This window comes from Podarcis liolepis (assembly GCF_965112155.1).
Source record: "Podarcis liolepis genome assembly, chromosome: 8".
Taxonomy (NCBI): domain Eukaryota; kingdom Metazoa; phylum Chordata; class Lepidosauria; order Squamata; family Lacertidae; genus Podarcis; species Podarcis liolepis.
The window spans coordinates 20,148,301-20,166,941 of NC_139560.1; the positions used below are offsets into that span (position 1 = coordinate 20,148,301).

At 46.8% G+C, this 18,641-nt stretch overlaps 1 protein-coding gene across 3 annotated transcripts in view; it reads left to right on the forward strand.

Annotated features, from left to right (window-relative positions):
• The first annotated feature begins 6,421 nt into the window (after positions 1 to 6,421).
• SYBU (syntabulin) overlaps positions 6,422 to 18,641 on the forward strand; it is a 44,454-nt gene continuing 32,234 nt past the window's right edge. For 2 of the 3 annotated variants that reach the window (XM_083516730.1, XM_083516732.1), the window contains exons 1-2: positions 6,449 to 6,746; positions 9,228 to 9,435. In XM_083516730.1, coding sequence (XP_083372856.1) covers positions 6,720 to 6,746; positions 9,228 to 9,435 — 235 coding nt within the window. In that variant the 5' untranslated portion in view covers positions 6,449 to 6,719. Of the gene's footprint in view, positions 6,747 to 9,227; positions 9,436 to 18,641 lie in introns of all 3 variants that reach the window. The other variant, XM_083516729.1, reaches the window with a different exon arrangement.

An 18,641-nucleotide genomic window follows, 5' to 3' on the forward strand; every position in this document is an offset into this window, starting at 1 on the left:
TATGCAGCAAAGAAAAGCATGGAAATATAGGTGGTTAGACTTTTAAAAGACGCCCTTCATAGTTGCTTCCAAAGTTCCCCACCTCCCTTAGCATAGAAAGAGACAAGTAAGTTAAAAATGAGTTACTTACAAACTCTTCCAAAGTCAGTTTCATGTGCTTTTCCATAAAGCAGCAAGAAAAGACTGGCAGTATAACTTAGGTTACAAAATGGTAAAATGTTTTAAAATTATTTGTATAGAAACCCAAAGATGGCTTGCTTAAGCCCATGGTCTAAGTTTGGAGCATCCAGCTTGGACCTCCTTACTGATAAGGTTCACATGGTGGAAGAGAGAAAACAAAGAGTTTGGGAACTCTGTATGAGGGAGGATGACGGAACAGCTTAATCTATAGTTGTAACTCGTTCGTGCGGTAATTAGAGTTAAGCATGTTGGTTATCTGAGGCTGGAGAGATATTGGCTTTAGCATAAAATATCAGATATTGGGAAGCAATTTAGAAATAAACAATGAAAATAATGCATGACCCAAAACCATGAGTCAGGAAGGAACTGGCTAGTGTTACTTTATATGGATTTTGAAAAAATGAAAACCTCCTTTGTCACTGGTTATTTGTAAATTGTTCTCCAACACCTGATGTTTATGCCAAACTGTAGGTGTAAATCCACATTGCATGCCAGCAGAAGATGTGGCCAACTCTCTCTCTCTTCCTCTCTCTCTCTCTCTCTCTCTCTCTCTCTCTTGTGTACACACACAAGTATACAACCTTGTATCCTCAGCAGGTTCATGTAGATCAGCTAAGGTGGGTTGTCTCTCCCTCTTCATGCATTAAACGCTAGATCTCATTACCTGAGCAGGAGCAATATGCATTCCCAGCAGGGCACTGGCTCCACTCATTCCACATTAGCACTATGTCCACATTAGTGTTTTATTTTTATTTTTACCATGACTGCTGCCAAAATCAGTGGAATTTGGAAAAATTCACTTGGGAGGCTGAATCAGACCCCCCAAAGTAGCTACTTCTGCCCTATCCAAATACATGGCTCTCCATAGAATGCCCCTCAACTTTTAGCTAAAGTTTTGTGTGCATTCATGCATGTGTATACAGGCAAATACGCACATCTGGGTATGTAATAACTTGAGTATGACCAGATATGCATTATTTATTCTATTATTTATTTATTTGATATTGTTGGGCTCCAACATCTAGCAGCCTGTGTCAGATTGCCCAGCATCATAAGGAGGGCCACAGGCTCCCCAACCCTGATATAAGGAGTCAACGTGTAATATAATTCCATGCTGTTCAAGATGAGTTGTCTCTTGTAGTCAGTAATACTCTTGAAGCAAAGATCACCAGTGTCGAAGCAATGATTCTTCAACATCAACTTCATTGGACTGGTCAAGTTGTGTGGATGCCTGATTATTGTCTTCCAAAGCAACTACTCTGCTTCAAACTTGAAAATGGAAAGTGTAATGCTGGTGGTCAACAAAAGACTCTTTCAAGACAAATCTTTTAAAAACGTAGTATAAACACCGACAATTGGGAAACACTGGCCTGTGAGTGCTCCAATTGGAGAACAGGCTTTACCAAAGATGCCATGGGCTTTGAAGACGCTCGAACTCCAGACGAAGAAGAGAAACATGCTAAGAGGAAGGCATGCTTGGCAAACCCTCACTACCGCCCAGAAATCTATGCCTCCATTGTGGAAGGATGTGTGGATCGGATCCAGAATTGGCCTCCACAGTCACTTACAAACTCACTGTTAAAACCGTGTTTATGGAAGGCAATCTTACTCGGCTATGAGCGATCCCCAAAGAAGAAGAAGAAGAAGAAATACTCTTGATATTTAGTGTGCTCTTTTTCCAAACTCCTCTAACAATTTTAAGATTAAGGACTTTAAAAACCGAAATAGAAACAGGTTTAACTTGTTTACATAGCACACACCTGAAACAACAGTGAACAAAGAGTACTAGTCCCGCTTCTCTGTTAGCCAACAAACACCTGAAATCCAATACCTAGCTTGCGAACACTGGATCCCATGTATGCCATTGTGGGATAAGAGGGATTGCATGAAGGATTATGCTATCAGTGGCTGCTAACCACAATGGCTATCTATGTTCTACCTCCACTATTGGAGACAGAGTGCCTTTGAATGCCAGTTGCAATCAGGAAAGAGGTGCTGTTGTACTCAGGGGCTACTTGCTCGCTTCCCATAAGCATTTGGCTGGCCACTGTGAGAAGAAGAAGCTAGACTAGATGGGCAATTGTCTTGACCCAGCAAGCTCGTCTTATCTACTTAAGTTTTTGCCTCGACTTTCAGAATCCCGCTTGCTGAGAATCACAATTAGGAAGAGTGCTGCTGCTCTCAGGAGGGCTTCCCACGAACTTTGCTTGGCCACTATAAGAACAGGGAGGGTACTGGACTCAATGGGTCTTTGGTCCCAGAGCTCTTGTAATGTTCTTACCAGACTTCTGGCCAAATCCAACTTTGTTGTTGTTGTTTAGTCATTTAGTCATGTCCAACTCTTCGTGACCCCATGGACCAGAGCACACCAGGCACTCCTGTCTTCCACTGCCTCCTGCAGTTTGGTCAAACTCATGCTGGTAGCTTCGAGAACACTGTCCAACCATCTCGTCCTCTGTTGTCCTCTTCTCCTTGTTTGTCTTTGTCCATTGAGTTTTCTTGGCAGCGATTCTGGAGTGGCTTGCTGGTTCCTGCTCCAGGTGGATCACGTTTGGTCAAAACTCTCCACTATGACCTGTCCATCTTGGGTGGCCCTGCTCATAGCTTCTCTGAGTTATTCACCATGGCAAGGCAGTGATCCATGAAGGGGCAAATCCAACTGAAGAGAGTTTATCATTATCTGGATCAGCAAACACTTGTTTCTTTAAAAGCTAATATTTGCAGATCCCTACTTTTTATCACCATCTAGTTTGCTTTAAAGCTGGCAGTTTTTCAAGAGACAGTGGTCTGGAAATATATCTGCCGGTCAGGTTTCCTTGTAAGATTAAATTTATATAAACAGAAATAGTTTGCATTATTTGAATAAACATCCACAAATTTATGAATAGAATATATGACAGATAAGGTAATGATATGTATAATTTTTAACATGCAGAGAATAACAAGTGCAAACAAATCAGAGAAGGGAAGTTTCGAGAGAGAGGGAGAGGGAGGGATGGGGAGTGGGGGATAAAAAGGGGAAGAAAATAATGCAATTGATTAGTTGGATGGATAATTTGTTTTGTTGAAATTGTTTAATAAAAATATTTTTTTTTAAAAAAAAAAAGAAAGAAAGAAATAGTTTGCATTGAATGTTAAGCTTACAGCGGTCTGGGATTCTGCAGCAGCCAATTACAATTATTTGGAACAATTCGGAAGTATCAATTTAGCGTAGTACACCAGTGCCCCTGTTCAGATGTGCAATGCTACCCAAATGCCCACCTGCAGGAGTGAGCAGAGCTACTTGCAGGGGTTATGTGGAATTGCATGTCTTTGTGGAGCCTTTACTCACACAGCTGACCTCTTCAGAATATGTCCTGTCCCAGTTCACACGATCTGCACTTCTACATGGTTTCCTGCTGGACTGAAAGACTGACCAGAGCTGTTCCATTTCTCCCACCCCTGCCACATAGTTCAAAATTTCACCTTACCCAGGAAGCCCTAGGAGCTATCCAGCAGACCAATAAGTACTCTTTGTTAGGAGTGGGTGGCAGGCTTCAGGCTTGCAGGGTCTATTGTTCTTGTGGTTTTGGACTAGAACCCTGAGATCTACCAGCCAGAGCCAAGCACAAAATATATAGACACACACACACACACACAGAGAGAGAGAGAGAGAGAGAGAGAGAGAGAGAGAGTTTGGAATGGTCAACTTTTAATAATTGCTTTTGTTACCATGTTATGTCATGAGTTACAAAATAGCTAGAAAAAACTATGAAGTTCTGAAAGGGCTTCAGTTTATTTGTGTGCTTTTTAGTTTTAACAAGAGCCATATTCATCACAAAAATGCTTCAGGCACTTTGTAGGACTCCTCTGGATAAAAGCCCTTCTCAGGAGTCCTCAAAACTGCATGATCCACTTTTGGATCAAGACCCTCTTAATTAGGCTCCTTATGCTTAGAGTATGCAAACCTCCCAAAAGAGAACGGAAAAACCAGCATGCCACACAAAGTTTACAGTAGCTGATCAGCAATCTGAGAAGAAAAGCAACCAGAGAAAAGAATTACATGAGGTCAGGGAATCTGTTTTTTTCCAAGTACAGAATGGAGATTGCACACACACAAATCCTTTCCTGAAGACTGCAAACATTGTTCATTTCAGCTACATAATTTAGGGCCATGTTGTTGTTGTTGCTGCTGCTGTGGTCAATTGGGGGTTGGAAATCCTTGCTGAACCACTGCAAATCACCCAGAGCCCAGCAGCTGATCCCCATCTGCTTCTCTGGCCATGCTTCTCTAGATAGTAAGGAAGCTGTCTGGCAAAATGTCTTAGGGAGCACAGTAGCTGCTCAGCTCCCTATCTGTTACAGGGCTTTTGCTGCTGCTCTTTCTGGGCAACCCTGCGAAGTAAAAGAGTGCTGAACCGCTTTTCAAGGAGGCTGCCAGCTGCTCCACCCTCTTGGGAATGGGGAAGGCTGCAGCTCAGGGACAGAGCATCTCTTTGCATGTGTAATTGCCCAGGTTCAATCCCCTCCAGCATCGCCAGGTAAGACTGGGAGTGTCCCCTGCCTGTGGCATTGGAGAGACACTTCCATTTGTAAGGCAGCTTCCTGTGGTCCTAAGAATGAAAGCTGGTGGTGGCCACAGCAGGACTGCTGGGGGTGGTGGTATAATTGGCATTGAGGGGGCACCAAAGGTGGCCAGCCCACCCCCCGTGCTATCTATATTGTGTAGTGGTTAGAGAGCTGGACTAGGACCTGGCAGAGTTGTTGTTTAGTCGTTTAGTCGTGTTCGACTCTTCATGACCCCATGGACCAGAGCACACCAGGCACTCCTGTCTTCCACTGCCTCCCGCAGTTTGGTCAAACTCATGCTGGTAGCTTCAAGAACACTCTCCAACCATCTCGTCCTCTGTCGTCCCCTTCTCATAGAATCATAGAATCATAGAGTTGGAAGAGACCACAAGGGCCATCGAGTCCAACCCCCTGCCAAGCAGGAAACACCATCAGAGCACTCCCGACATATGGTTGTCAAGCCTCTGCTTAAAGACCTCCAAAGTAGGAGACTCCACCACACTCCTTGGCAGCAAATTCCACTGTCAAACAGCTCTTACTGTCAGGAAGTTCTTCCTAATGTTTAGGTGGAATCTTCTTTCTCCTTGTGCCCTCCATCTTTCCCAACATCAGGGTCTTTTCCAGGGAGTCTTCTCTTCTCATGAGGTGGCCAAAGTATTGGAGTCTCAGCTTCAGGATCTGTCCTTCCAGTGAGCACTCAGGGCTGATTTCCTTAAGAATGGATAGGTTTGATCCACCTGGAGCAGGAACCGGCAAGCCACTCTAGTATCCCTGCCAAGAAAACTCCATGGACAAAGACCTGGCAGAGACCAAGGGTCAAATCCCCACTAAGCCATGAAGCTCACTGGGTGACCTTGGGCTATTCCCTACCTTCTCAGCCAAGTCTACCTTACAAGGCTGTTCTGGGGGTTAAATGAGGAAGCTCCTCAAGCTCCTTGGAGAGGCAAAAGGTGGGATAGAAATGCAATAAATAAATACAAACAAATAAAAATTGTGTGTCACGTTCCTGCAAATTACCATAGTGAAGGGCATCAAATCCACCATCAAAATGTATGATGCAACTACAGTGGTACCTCTGGTTACAGATGCTTCACGTTTCAGACTCCGCTAGCCCAGAAATAGTACCTCAGGTTAAGAACTTTGCTTCAGAATGAGAACAGAAATCCTGCGGCGGCGGCGGCAGGAGGCCCCATTAGCTAAAGGTTAAGAACAGTTTCAGGTTAAGAACGGACCTCCAGAACGAATTAAGTTCTCAACTCGAGGTACCACTGTATTTGTTTTGAAAGATGGCAGACTTCAATCCTTTAGAAATAGAGGCGACTGGGTTGGCAAACTCCATGTACTTCTTCCATTAAAAAATAAAATAAAGTACGGTAGTTACAGGCGTGTGTTGACAGTACTGCTTGTTCTCAGCTGATTTCTCAAACACCTGCGATCTCCGCTTCGCTCCAAGACGAAAAACTTCCTTCCTTGGAGGTTGGACGGGCCATCCGTCATGGAAGTTTTGGTTGAGATTCTTGCAATTGGGGTGGACTAGATGACCCTGGGGGGTCCCTTCCAACTCTGCAGTTCTATGATTCTAAGACGACACCGCGCGCTGCTCAGAGAAAGAAGTGGGCGCAAGAGGCTCCGTCCCCAAAGCACACCGAAGCGCCCCTCGGTTCCCTCCCCGCGGCGCTTCTGCCCTCTGCCAGGAGGCGTCCACGGCTGCAGCAGCGCCAGGCAGCCAAGCGGACCAGGCAGAAGCAGCCGGCGGGCAACGGCGGCTCCACGTGTCAGGGCGGGGCGAGGCAGCGCTCGGGCTGGGCAGGGCTGGAGCTGCTGCGCGCTAGCAAGGGAGCGAGCGAGGCAGCGGCAGGCAGGCAGGAGGGCGAGCGAGCGAGGAGGCTGCTGCGGCATTGACGGCGCCTCGCCTCTGCCTCCTCCCCTGGCCAGCAGCTCAGTGCCCCGCGCCACCTCCCACCGCAGCTGCGTCGCCGGGTCCAGGCGGGATGGGACCCCTCCGGGAAAGCAGCAAGGTGAGCGCACGGCGGAGGGGCTCGCAGGTGGGACGGGGCGGGTGTAGGGCGGGATGGGACAGCTCGGGGAGAGCCGCCAGGTGAGGTAAGAGGGCTCACCGGTGGGGCTGGCGGGGAGGATGAGGAAATCAGGTCCATGCACGTGCAGCCCCAAAAAAGACGCGTTCGGTGTGTCGCGTGTACGTGTGAATACTTGCCATAATGTGTGCGAGTGAATGCGGGGTGCTGTATGTGCTGGCACCGGGGTTCAAGCTTTGGCTAAGGCAAGAGCGGTGTTTAAGACTAGCGGTGTTTTTCCAGCGGAAAAAGTGGGATGATGGATATTTTCACTTTCCCCTCCCCTCCTCATCTCTAAAATGCCCAGCAACAGACGCTAAAAGAGCAAACGCTGCTGAGTCCGCCCCTGATGGAGTCTGACATCATTAAGGCAAAAATTGTGGGATTCAGGGCGTGTGTGTTTATTTGAGGAAGTGAAGTCGAATAGGGTGGATGGGGATGTGTGGGGCAAAGGCAAGGGATCGGGGTGAAGGAAATTCATAAGTGGGGGGTCCCCAAGCAAAGGGGAGATGAAGGGTGTCTCTCGCCCTCCCCACCTTCCTTGCAACAGCATCACCCAGAAGAGTGTCCCTCGAGTCCATCTCTGATGGAGTCTGACATCATCACTGCTGCTGCGCCCCTGCCGCAGATTTTTCTCTGGAGTGGAGGTTTGCGGGGGGGGGGGGAGCAGGGAGAGACTTAGCTCCCAATTACATCACCCCAAAGCTGGGAAGGCTGACCAGAATCCCCATTTTCTTTGGGCATTCCTTCTCCCACCCCCTTTGCATTTGCCGGAACCTCTTGGGGGCTGTAGCCGATACAGGTGGCAAGGATGCTGCAAACGGCTGCGATAATTGCCTTTCAGTGCTTTTCCAGCTGATCCAATTTTAGTACAGTAATTGCAGTGCTGGTACTCGGTTGTCTTTGCATAGGATCTGTGCATCTCCCGTCTGGCAAACCTTTCGCTTTTAGCTGTTGACTTCTGCTTTTTTTCTACCTCTCCGGCAGGGGAGTGCACTTCTGTACTTCACACACACATATTGATCAAACAAGGCTAACCCCCATCTGCTAGGTGTGGATACAAGAGGGGGCTTTTTATGGCGATATGTTGGACTGTTGCACAAGGGCAAAACTCCAGCATTTACAGATTGCTGAAAAAGCCCTGCGAGCCATTTTGCAATTACGATGGAGTTGCCTCAGCAGCAGCAAATCGCATCTTCCTAGCAAGTAGACCATGTGACGGATACATATGCTTGCAAAGATGCTTGCCACATCAATGTCTGCATGTGACATTTCCCACATTCTCGCCTCGTTTTTAGCTCTGCTCAGTTCAGCAGTGGCATAACAGCCGCTGCAAATCGCTTCCGCATGGGCAGAACCACAGTTAGGCTGTGTGCACGACATACATTTAAAGCACATCGTCTAACCTGCACAGAGCTACAGTTCCCAGCACCCTTAACAAACTACAGCTGCCAGGATTCTTGGTGGGAGGAGGAAGGTAATGTGCTTGGCATTTATGGTGCACAGAACCTTAGTACAGTGGTACCTCGGGTTACATACGCTTCCAGTTACATACGCTTCAGGTTGCAGACTCTGCTAACCCAGAAATTGTACCTTGGGCTAAGAACATTGCTTCAGGATGAGCACAGAAATCATGCTCCAGTGGCGTGGCAGCAGCAGGAGGCCCCATTAGCTAAAGTGATGCTTCAGGTTAAGAACAGTTTCAGATTAAGAACGGACCTCCGGAATGAATTAAGTACTTAACCCGAGGTACCACTGTATCATGTTCATCATCAGTGTAGTTTCAGTCTACATCAAGGAAATAAGATAAGAAATATCCAGCCAGTCCACCTGGCTTTGTACTGCGTCCAGAATTTTAGGTCCAGGATTTTAGCTACTAGACTAGCCATGATGACTATGTTCTGCCTCCACAGTTGAAGGCCAGCCATGCTTCTGAATACCCGTTTCTGAAAACCACAGGATGGGAGAGTAATCTTGTGCTTGGGTTTCTTGCTGGGGGTTTCCTACAGACATCTGCTTGTCCACAATGAGAACAGGATGCTAAACAAGATAGGCCATTGCCCTCATCCAGCAGCTCTTGTACCATTGAGATGGCCCTTCCATGTGGCTCACTGTGGCCAACTGGAATGCTGTCCATGGGCAGCTCCACCTGAGTAGAAGCAGTTTTTGGTGGGGATCATACCCATTTGGAAGGGACCCCAAGGATCATCGAAGTCCAACCACCTGCAATGCAGGAATAAGCAGCTGTCCTGTATGGGGATCGAACCTGCAACCTGGGCGTTATCAGCCCCAAGCTCTAGCCAACTGAGCTATCCAGGGGTGTTAGCTGATCTGCTGACTCCATACATTGAGCCAGACCTTTGGGTGGGGCGGGGCTGGGAAATGCACATGGACTGACGTGCCCATTGTCCCTGTCATTGGAAGGAGCACAAAATGCAGGACAAGGAGATCTGCCGCAGCCGCATTCCTCGCCTGGTCCTCCGGCCTCATCTCCCCCAGCAGCAGCTCCGCCACCAGAAAGTGTCCCCGGCGTCTGAGTCGCCCTTCTCGGAGGAGGAAAGCAGAGAATTCCACCCCCTCAGCTCTTCTGGAGGGTCTGCAAGGACCATCAGCAGCAACAGTTTCTGCTCAGGTACTAGAAGAAACAGTGTGTCTGTGGCAATGCTGACATTATAGTCCAGAGATAGGGAACTAGTAGTAATAATAATAATAATAATAATAATAATAATAATAATAATAATAATAATAAATTTTATTTATACCCTGCCCTCCACAGCCAAGACTGGGCTCAGGGTGGCTAACACCAGATATAAAACAACTGATTAAGATACAACTTAAAAACAAGATTAAAATACAACATTAAATGCAGCCTCATTTCAATAGAAACTCAAATCAAAAACTTTTTGGGGATGAAAATGTCAAATCTTCACCAAGGCCAACTATTCAGACTGGTCCTACGTGGGCCAGAAAAAAGCCAGGGAAGTCCCCAGATAGGAGTTCCATCACAGAAGGAGAAAGGAAAAAGGAAAGAGGGGGAGGGGATCAAGTTGATTCCAAGCCAAAGGCCAGGTGGAACAACTCTGTCTTACAGGCCCCGCAGAAAGAAATCAGATCCTGCAGGGCTCTGGTCTCATGAGACAGAGCTTTCTACCAGGCTGGAGTCAGTGTTGAAAAGGCCCTGGCTCTTGTTGAGGCTAATCTAACTTCCTTAGGGCCCTAGACCTCTAGGGCAGTGTTTCCCAACCACTGTTCCGCGGCACACTAGTGTGCCGCGAGATGTTGCCTGGTGTGCCGCGAGATGTTGCCTGGAGGGAGGCGGGCGAGTTGGGCGGCGAGAGGCGGGGCGGTGGTGGCGAGGAGAGGCCGCCCAGCGCGGGGCTCTCGCCGTCTGCCTGCCTGGCTGCCTGCGAGCTTGGCGGGCAGCGCCTCTGTCCGCAGCGCCCGCCTCGCGGCTCTCATTCCCTGCCCCTGCCGAAGCTCACCCAGCCAAGCCGCGCTCTCCTTCCTGCCTCGCTTTGCTGCCTCCTCCCCCCCCACCCCCAAAGCTTGGAGGTTCCCCGGCAAGGGGGAGGGGAAAAAATTGAAACTTACACTTTCGTGCGTCCCTCCCGGCGTGACGCTGCGCGCTGACGTCACGGGGCTGTAATGGTGGTGTGCCTCGAGATTTTTTTCATCAAACAAGTGTGCCTTTGCCCAAAAAAGGTTGGGAAACACTGCTCTAGGGTGTTGCTATTTATGGACCTAGTAGGCATGATAGCCATGGTGACTATATTCTGCCTTGACAGTTGGTGGCAGTGATACCAGTTTCTGAAAACCACAGGAGGGCAGAGTGCCCTTGTGTTGGAGTCTTGCTTGAGCATTTGCCATTGGCATCTGGGTGGCCACTGTGACAGCAGGAGGCTGGGTTGGATGAGCCACTGGCCTGATCCATTAGGTTCTTCTTATGTTCTCCAGATATTGTTGAACAGCAAATCCCATCATGCCAGGCCTTTGGCTATTTGGGAGAGAATATGGGGTATTTATTGGAAAATGAAAGTAATAGACACATTATAATTGCATGTTCAAGGGAACGTTCTATCAGATGTCAAGTAACTGTACAATCTTTAGAGGATATCTGAAGGCAGTGCTGCATGGACGTTTTTAATGTTTGATGCTTTATTATTCTTTTACATTTGTTGGAAGCCACCCAGAGTGGCTGGGACAACCCAGTCGGATGGGCGGGATACAAATAAAATTATTACTAATATTATACCCCGGTTGGGCCTCCACTCCTATCAGCCACTGCCATCATGGTCAATGGTCAGGGATCATGAGAACTGTAGTCCAACAACAACTGGAGGGCTATAGATTCCCCATGCATTTTAGCCCAATTGCTTTTCCTCTCCACCCAAGAAAATAGAATTAACTTCCTTAACGGGGTCAGTGGTAGCAAATACACCAACTGAAACCCGTAGAAAATTAATCAGTTTGCTGCATAATTGCATCCTAGGAAGCCAGATCCAGCCATATCAACATTGTCTACACTGAATGACAGCAGCTCTCTCTAGGATTTTAGGCAAAGTTCCCTCCCAGCCCTGCCTGGAGGTGCTGTGAGTTGGACTTGGGATCTTTTGTATGCAAAGCAGATGCTCTTTCACTAAGCTGCAGCCCTTCTCCAGTTACTTTGTCAGAAATGTATCCCAAGAGGCACCAAATATATATTGCTGTATTTTTCCACATTGCCAATTGCCTGGCTCCGTACAGTGGAGCTTTAGAGAGAAATAAAGTCACTGTCAATGAAACTCAGCTCGGAGCACATGAAGCATGTGCCGCTGACTGAAATCAGATGTTTCTGTTTGGATTAGTAAGTGTTTATCTTGAACGCTGCATGAAAAAAAAACCTGGCATGCCCGTTTTAAACAAAGCTGAGATTTACACACTTGGAGAATCTTGAAGGGTGAGGTTCACCCAGGAGCAGCTTAGATCTGCGAATTTAAGTTTGCATGTAAAACGAGAGGGGTGATTGGTTCAGGAGAGTACCGATTTACAGTTTCAAAAGATGGTTTCTAAAGAGAGCTTATATCCAAAGGTGTTTCTAATCCCTGTCTCAATTATAAGTGACCCAGCAGATGTCATGCAACAACACTGATTTGTGACACCCAACCTCCTACTGATTCACTGTGTCACATGTGTGGGTCAATAATCAAATAATGACCATCTAATACAGGTGTATGGAACTGTTGGCTCTCTAGATGTTGCTGAACTACAACTTCCATCATCCCTGGCCATTGGCCATGCTTGCTTGCTGGAGCTGATGGGAGTTGCAGTTCAGCAACATCTGGGGGGCCAAATGCTTGCTGCATCTGGTCCCGGATAAGCAATGTTGAGTGCGGAAATTACAGCGTGCAAATGAAAATACAGTCTTGCCCCACCTCCATCCCCTGCAGATATTGATACTAATTTGACTAGTGGGAATTTTCCTATAACCACACAGTGGCTTAGTGGTTCAAGTCCAAAAACAATTTGGAACAGCTCAGCAAGGGAGAGTGTACAAGGAGGCACAAGGGATTTCTTAGTTATAGGGGAACATCTACATTGCTAATAATGTACACTGGCTTTCTAAGAACTCAAGTCAAACCTGTATGCAACATCACTCTTCCCATTTGTGGTTCCTAGCAACTGGTTATTTAGAGTCCTACTACCTCTAACAGACAGGGACGCGTGTGGTGCCGTGGGTTAAACCACAGAGCTGAGGACTTGCCAATCAGAAGGTCGGCGGTTCAAATCCCTGCGACGGGGTGAGCTCCCCCTGTCGGTCCCTGCTCCTGCCAACCTAGCAGTTTGAAAGCACGTCAAAGTGCAAGTAGATAAATAGGTACCACTCCATCGGGAAGGTCAACAGTGTTTCTGTGCGCTGTTCTGGTTCGCCAGAAGCAGCTTAGCCACATGACCTGGAAGCTGTACGCTGGGTCCCTCGGCTAATAAAGCAAGATGAGCACCGTAACACCAGAGTCGGCCACGACTGGGGTCCCTTTATCTTTACCTTACCTCTAACAGTGTGCTAGAGCATGGCTGCTAACCACTGATAGCCTTGTCCTCCATGAATTTGTTCAATCCACTTTCACAGCTATCCAATTCGCTAGATGAAAGAGTTTTCCGTTTTGGAGGTGCTTCGCAAAACGAATTTCCTATGGGCTTGCTTCGCAAGACGACAATATCTTGCGAGTTCCTGCTGTTTTTTTTCCTCCCCCCCCCCTTTTTCTAAGCCGCTAAGCCACTTATCAGCTGATCCGATAAGCAGATAAGCCGCTAAAAGCCGCTAATAGCGCTAATCCGCTAATCCTTCAATGGGCTTGCTTCACAAGACGAAAAAACCGCTAGTCGAAGAGAATCACAGAACGGATTCTTTTCGTCTTGCGAGGCACCACTGTAGTTCAAAGAGGGTGACAAGGATTCTAAGCAGGCCTCCGGCTTTGTCTTTCAGAGGAGAGGGAGCGGCTGTTAAATAAGCCCCGAATGACAGTGCACGGCAGTCGCAGAGCCGGGACTCCAGTCATAATTGGTGCCAAAAGCAGCCCTGCTAAGCTTTTCACAATTGGGCAGGAGGAGAGCTGGATTGGCAGGGCTGCTTAAAGAAAAGACTTGCTGACTCATAAAGTATAACCACATGTGTGGAGAAGTTACAGCCACCCTCCCTGCTGTACCCATCTCTTTTGTTTAAGTGCTTCCCCAGCGTACTCCCATTGAAAAAAGGGGCATGATAGGAGACAATTGCTGGCTGGTTGTGGTGGGGGTGGACAAGTGAAAGTGGGGGGTTGGACTGTGGTTGTCCTGCTGTTCTCCCTTCTTATGACTCCTCTGCTCATTTAGTTGGTACCTTTTGGGTCTCTGCTGTACTGCTCTGCTCTTTCCCTATCTCCCTGACTGGCTAGCAGGCAGTCTAGATATAGTGAGATGAGGCATAGCTCAGTGGTAAAGCATCTAATTTGGGTTCAGAACATCCCAGGTTCAATGTACAGCAGATCTGGGCACCCCCAGTACTGGGAATGTCCCCAGTCTGAAGCCTTGCAGAGTGGCTGCCAGCCAATGTAGACCAGAGCTTCTCAAATGGCAAGTGTGGCAGGAAGATTCAAGGAGCATCAAAGAAGCATTTAAACATTTCAGTGTAGTATGATAGAGTATCAAAATATTATTATTATTATTTTGCAGATATGGATAGGTATCTTTTGAAAATGAGAGCAAGAGCAAAGATTCTTTGTGTTGATGAGGAGATGAGAGTTTGTTTGTCTCAAATTAGGCCTAATATAAATGAGATTACCCAGCAAAAGCAAGTTCACACCTCTCACTGAGTTTGTATACATACTTAAGGTCCGTGCTTCCCCCCCCTTAAAAAATGTTTAGGGGTACTGTCATTTTGTCTTAAGAAAATCACAATTTTATAGTTCATATCAGGAAAAATAAATACAGTAAATGGACAAAAGTACAAAGATTCACAAAATGTTTAGGGGTATGCGTCCCCTTGTGTCCCCCCAGGAAAAAAGCACTGCTTGAGGTAAATATGTAAGAGGATTGTCTATAATTATAACACATAATCAAAATAAAAACAGAAACAACTGAAGAACACCCCCACCCCCCAAAAACCCCACACCTTAAAAGGGCAACCAAAGGCCTGGTTAAAGAGGAATGTTTTTGCCTGGCACCTAAAGGTACATAATGAAGCCACCATGACCCATGATCATATTATAAAGTAGTCGTCTTTTATGTTATAAAGCAAGCACTTCATGTTGTCCCCCTGCCTCATGTATTTCTTATCAATTAAAAATCAGCCTGGCACGAGCAAATTTTTAATGTGAAAGGGTTGCCCAGAGGAAGGAAATTTTTGAGAACCACTGATGTAGACAATATTGAGCTATATGGACCAAGACATATAAACAACCCCAAGTGATGATAACATAGCTCTGTGCAACTCAACTGTGTACATCATATGTGAAATCGTCATATGTGCACTTTTTTACACACTGTGGTACAGAGTGGGGGAACCCACTTGGACTACTGCAGCGTGCTCTCTGTGGACCTACCCTTGAGGGTGACGTGGAAACTACAACTAACCTAGAATGTGCCTGCCAGACTGGTGCCTAGGAGCAGACTCTGGGGCCATGTAAAATCAGTCCTAAAGGATCTACAGTGGTACCTCGGGTTACAGACACTTCAGGTTACAGGTGCTTCAGGTTACAGACTCCGCTAACCCAGAAATAGTACCTCAGGTTAAGAACTTTGCTTCAAGATGAGAACAGAAATCGTGCTCTGGTGGTGCAGTGGCAGCTGGAGGCCCCATTAGCTAAAGTGGTGCTTCAGGTTAAGAACAGTTTCAGGTTAAGAATGGTTCTCCAAAACGAATTAAGTTCTTAACCCGAGGTACCACTGTACATTGGCTCCCAGTACGTTTCTGAGCACAATTCAAAGGGTTGGTGCTGACCTTAAAAGCCCTAAATGGCCTCGGTGCTGTGTAGCTGAAGAAGCATCAGCCCAGACATTGAAGTCCAGCTCTGAGGGTCTTTTGGTGGTTCCCTCATTGTGAGAAGAGAGATTGCAGGGAACCAGGCAGCGGGTACTTGCACCTGCCCGGTGGAATGCCCTCCTGCCAGATGTCAAACAGATAAACAACTATCTGACTTTTAGAAGACATCTGAAGGCAGCCCTATATAGTTTTTAATGTTTGATATCTTACTGTGATTTTATAATTTCTTGGAAGCTGCCCAGAGTGGTTGGGGCAACCCAGTCATATGGGCAGCGATAAATAAATTGTTATTGTTATTATTAGAGCGTATGCCCCCTTGGACTCGCTAGGACTTATTTCCCCATAACACTACATATAATAAGAATAAGGATGCATAGGATTCTCTGTGGAATAGGATTTATGCATGCTGCATAAACATCCTGCAGACGTTTTGAAATGAGGCTACTCTGGATCAATTCATTTGCAAGTGGCAACCTTGCTGATAAAATGAGAATAAGATTTCTGCATCTGCATTTTTACACATTTTTTAAGAGAGAGGGGATATGACCTGTTGAACTCAGTGGGGCTGCAAAAGTCATAGGAAGGTGTTGGGCTGTATCCAACTAAGCTCTACTCAGAATAATCCATCGGCATTAGACGGGTCTGTTCATTTCAGTGGGTCTACTCTGAACACGGCTAACATCGGCTGCCCCCCATTATTTCTTCTATGAAATTATTGATCAGCGGGGGGGGGGGAGCCAGCTTTCAAAAAGCACATTTGTTCCAGCCAATTGCATGTGGAGCTCGTTATAAAACTTCCAGCTGGATGCTAGGCTTCGATAAAACGAAACAAATGCTTTGGCGTGTGTGCTGTCTGTCATCTGACATTGAAACAGGCACCCTCCTGCCTTCCCCCTCCGGTTTGGATTTCAGCTGCAGGGTTCATATGTCAAGCAGAGAGAAAAACATTCTCCCAGCAGCAAAGCCTGCCTCATCAGCTGCCGAGTATTTCACCACATCAGGTCTGTTATCCTTGTAAGTTGCATAGTAGGGGCTGCTTGGGAGTGGTTCTCTACTGAGTGCTGCATTTACCTTGTCCACCTGGAAAAGGGGATGTCCACAAAGCAGTGTCAGCTATTTAGCTCTGAATGGCCCATTCATGGTCTGGGTGTCCCAGAGAAAGGCAACCCAAAAGAGTGTCTCCTAAGCACTCTGGAGAACGTAAAGTAAAGGGACCCCTGACCATTATGTCCAGTCGTGACCGACTCTGGGGTTGCGGCGCTCATCTTGCTTTATTGGCTGAGGGAGCCGGCGTACAACTTCCGGGTCATGTGGCCAGCATGACTAAGCCACTTCTGGCAAACCAGAGCAGCGCACAGAAACACCATTTACCTTCCCGCCGGAGTGTTACCTATTTATCTACTTGCACTTTGATGTTCTTTCGAACTGCTAGGTTGGCAGGAGCAGGGACCGAGCAATAGGAGCTCACCCCGTCACAGGGATTCGAACTGCCGACCTTCTGATTGGCAAGTCCTCGGCTCTGTGGTTTAACCCACAGCGCCACCCGCATCCCTTCTGGAGAACGCAGGCTTTGGAGATCTGCCTGCAAGGTAGTAAGACATGTGTGGCACTCACAGCAAATGGGGCATCTTTTTCACACCAAGCACTACATTATCTAGCACACATCAGTGATTGGCAGTACAAGGGGCAAAAGGTTGGTAGAGTATCTGTGGGAATATTCAGGGAGGCAGGAGAGGATATATTGTTTACTAATATCCTTCCTAACTTGCGTTAGCAAGTTTCTTTACTTGGCAGAGTGCATTCCCCTTTACACAGCACAGCAGATAACTCAGTCCCACATATGCAAATAAGGGATTGAAAGTGACGTTCAGTGATTGGATAGTTACAGAAAGTGGTTACTGTTGCATTGTAGTGGAGCTCTATATAAGCAGGCTGGCTGAACCCTTCAGTTCAGTTCTGTTCTGGCCTGTGTATAAACAAGAGCTGTTTGAAGAATTGCTGTGTCGCCTGATATGTTCACCCACAACTTAACAGGATCCCACCGTTAGGCTGCAATTCTTGTATACTTTTGCTCAAGAGTGAGCCTTGTTGAACTCAGCAGGGTTTGTTTCAGTGTCTGCATATGTCTAGGGTCAGAATGCACATGAATTAATATGGAATTATCTTGCCTGGCAACTCCTGGAAAACTGATATAGTCTTGCAAGAGCCCTTCTTTTCCCTCATCTCAGTGCTCGGTGCACCTGCCTGAGAAGTCACTCCCGATGACTTTCGTTTCTGTCTTCACCTGCTTTGTAAATCAGTCACCACAGTGAGCTGGAAAAGAGGAGCACCTGGCAAAGTATGCCTCATCCTTCGCCGCTTTAGTTCATTTCTTTCTCAATGCATCTGCACATAGGACTCGGAGCAAAGTTACACTTTACAATTTCTTTTAAAGGTTTTGAAAGCATCCTTTGGCACTGATGGATGGTTGCAAAGCTCGTCAACATTAGAAAACAAAAGCACACAATACATTCATTGCAAGTTAGCTCTTAAGGGCCTTCATTACAAACTTAAAACTGGCTTAATATTTATTTTTCTTTTTTCTGTATATAATTTTTATTAAATTTTCTGCTTTACGATTTAAAATACTCATTTTACATCCTTAAGATATCAGTGACTTCCCTTCTTCTCTTTCCATGGTTCATTTTACATGTCATAAATCCCTGCATATTTTACAAATACTATACCCAGTGCTTTTTTCCTGGGGGGGATGCAGGGGTATGCATACCCCTAAACATTTTGTTTGGCCTCATTGAGGGGGCAGTATTTCAATATGTGTAGGAAAATGAGAGTACCCCTAAACATTTTTAGGGGGGGAGCACTGACTACACCATTCAGTATTCCATTATTGCATCCATCAAAACTTATTTACACTGTTTAATTTATCTTAATGCTGCCAGCATTTTCTTTTCTCTTTCTAGGGTACCATGAATTCTAGGGTAGGGAGACTAGGGATCTGTAAAGAGCTCATTCTTAGTGCAGACCTTCCAAGTGTCCCTATTTTCTAGGGGCAGTCCCGGATTCACAGAAACCATCCTGGTTTCTGATTTGATCCCAGAATGTCTCACTTTTCCTTAGGTAAAGGTACCCCTGCCCGTACGGGCCAGTCGTGTCCGACTCTAGGGTTGTGCGCCCATCTCACTCAAGAGGCCAGGGGCCAGCGCTGTCCGGAGACACTTCCGGGTCACGTGGCCAGCGTGACAAGCTGCATCTGGCGAGCCAGCACAGCACACGGAACACCGTTTACCTTCCCGCTGGTAAGCGGTCCCTATTTATCTACTTGCACCCGGGGGTGCTTTCAA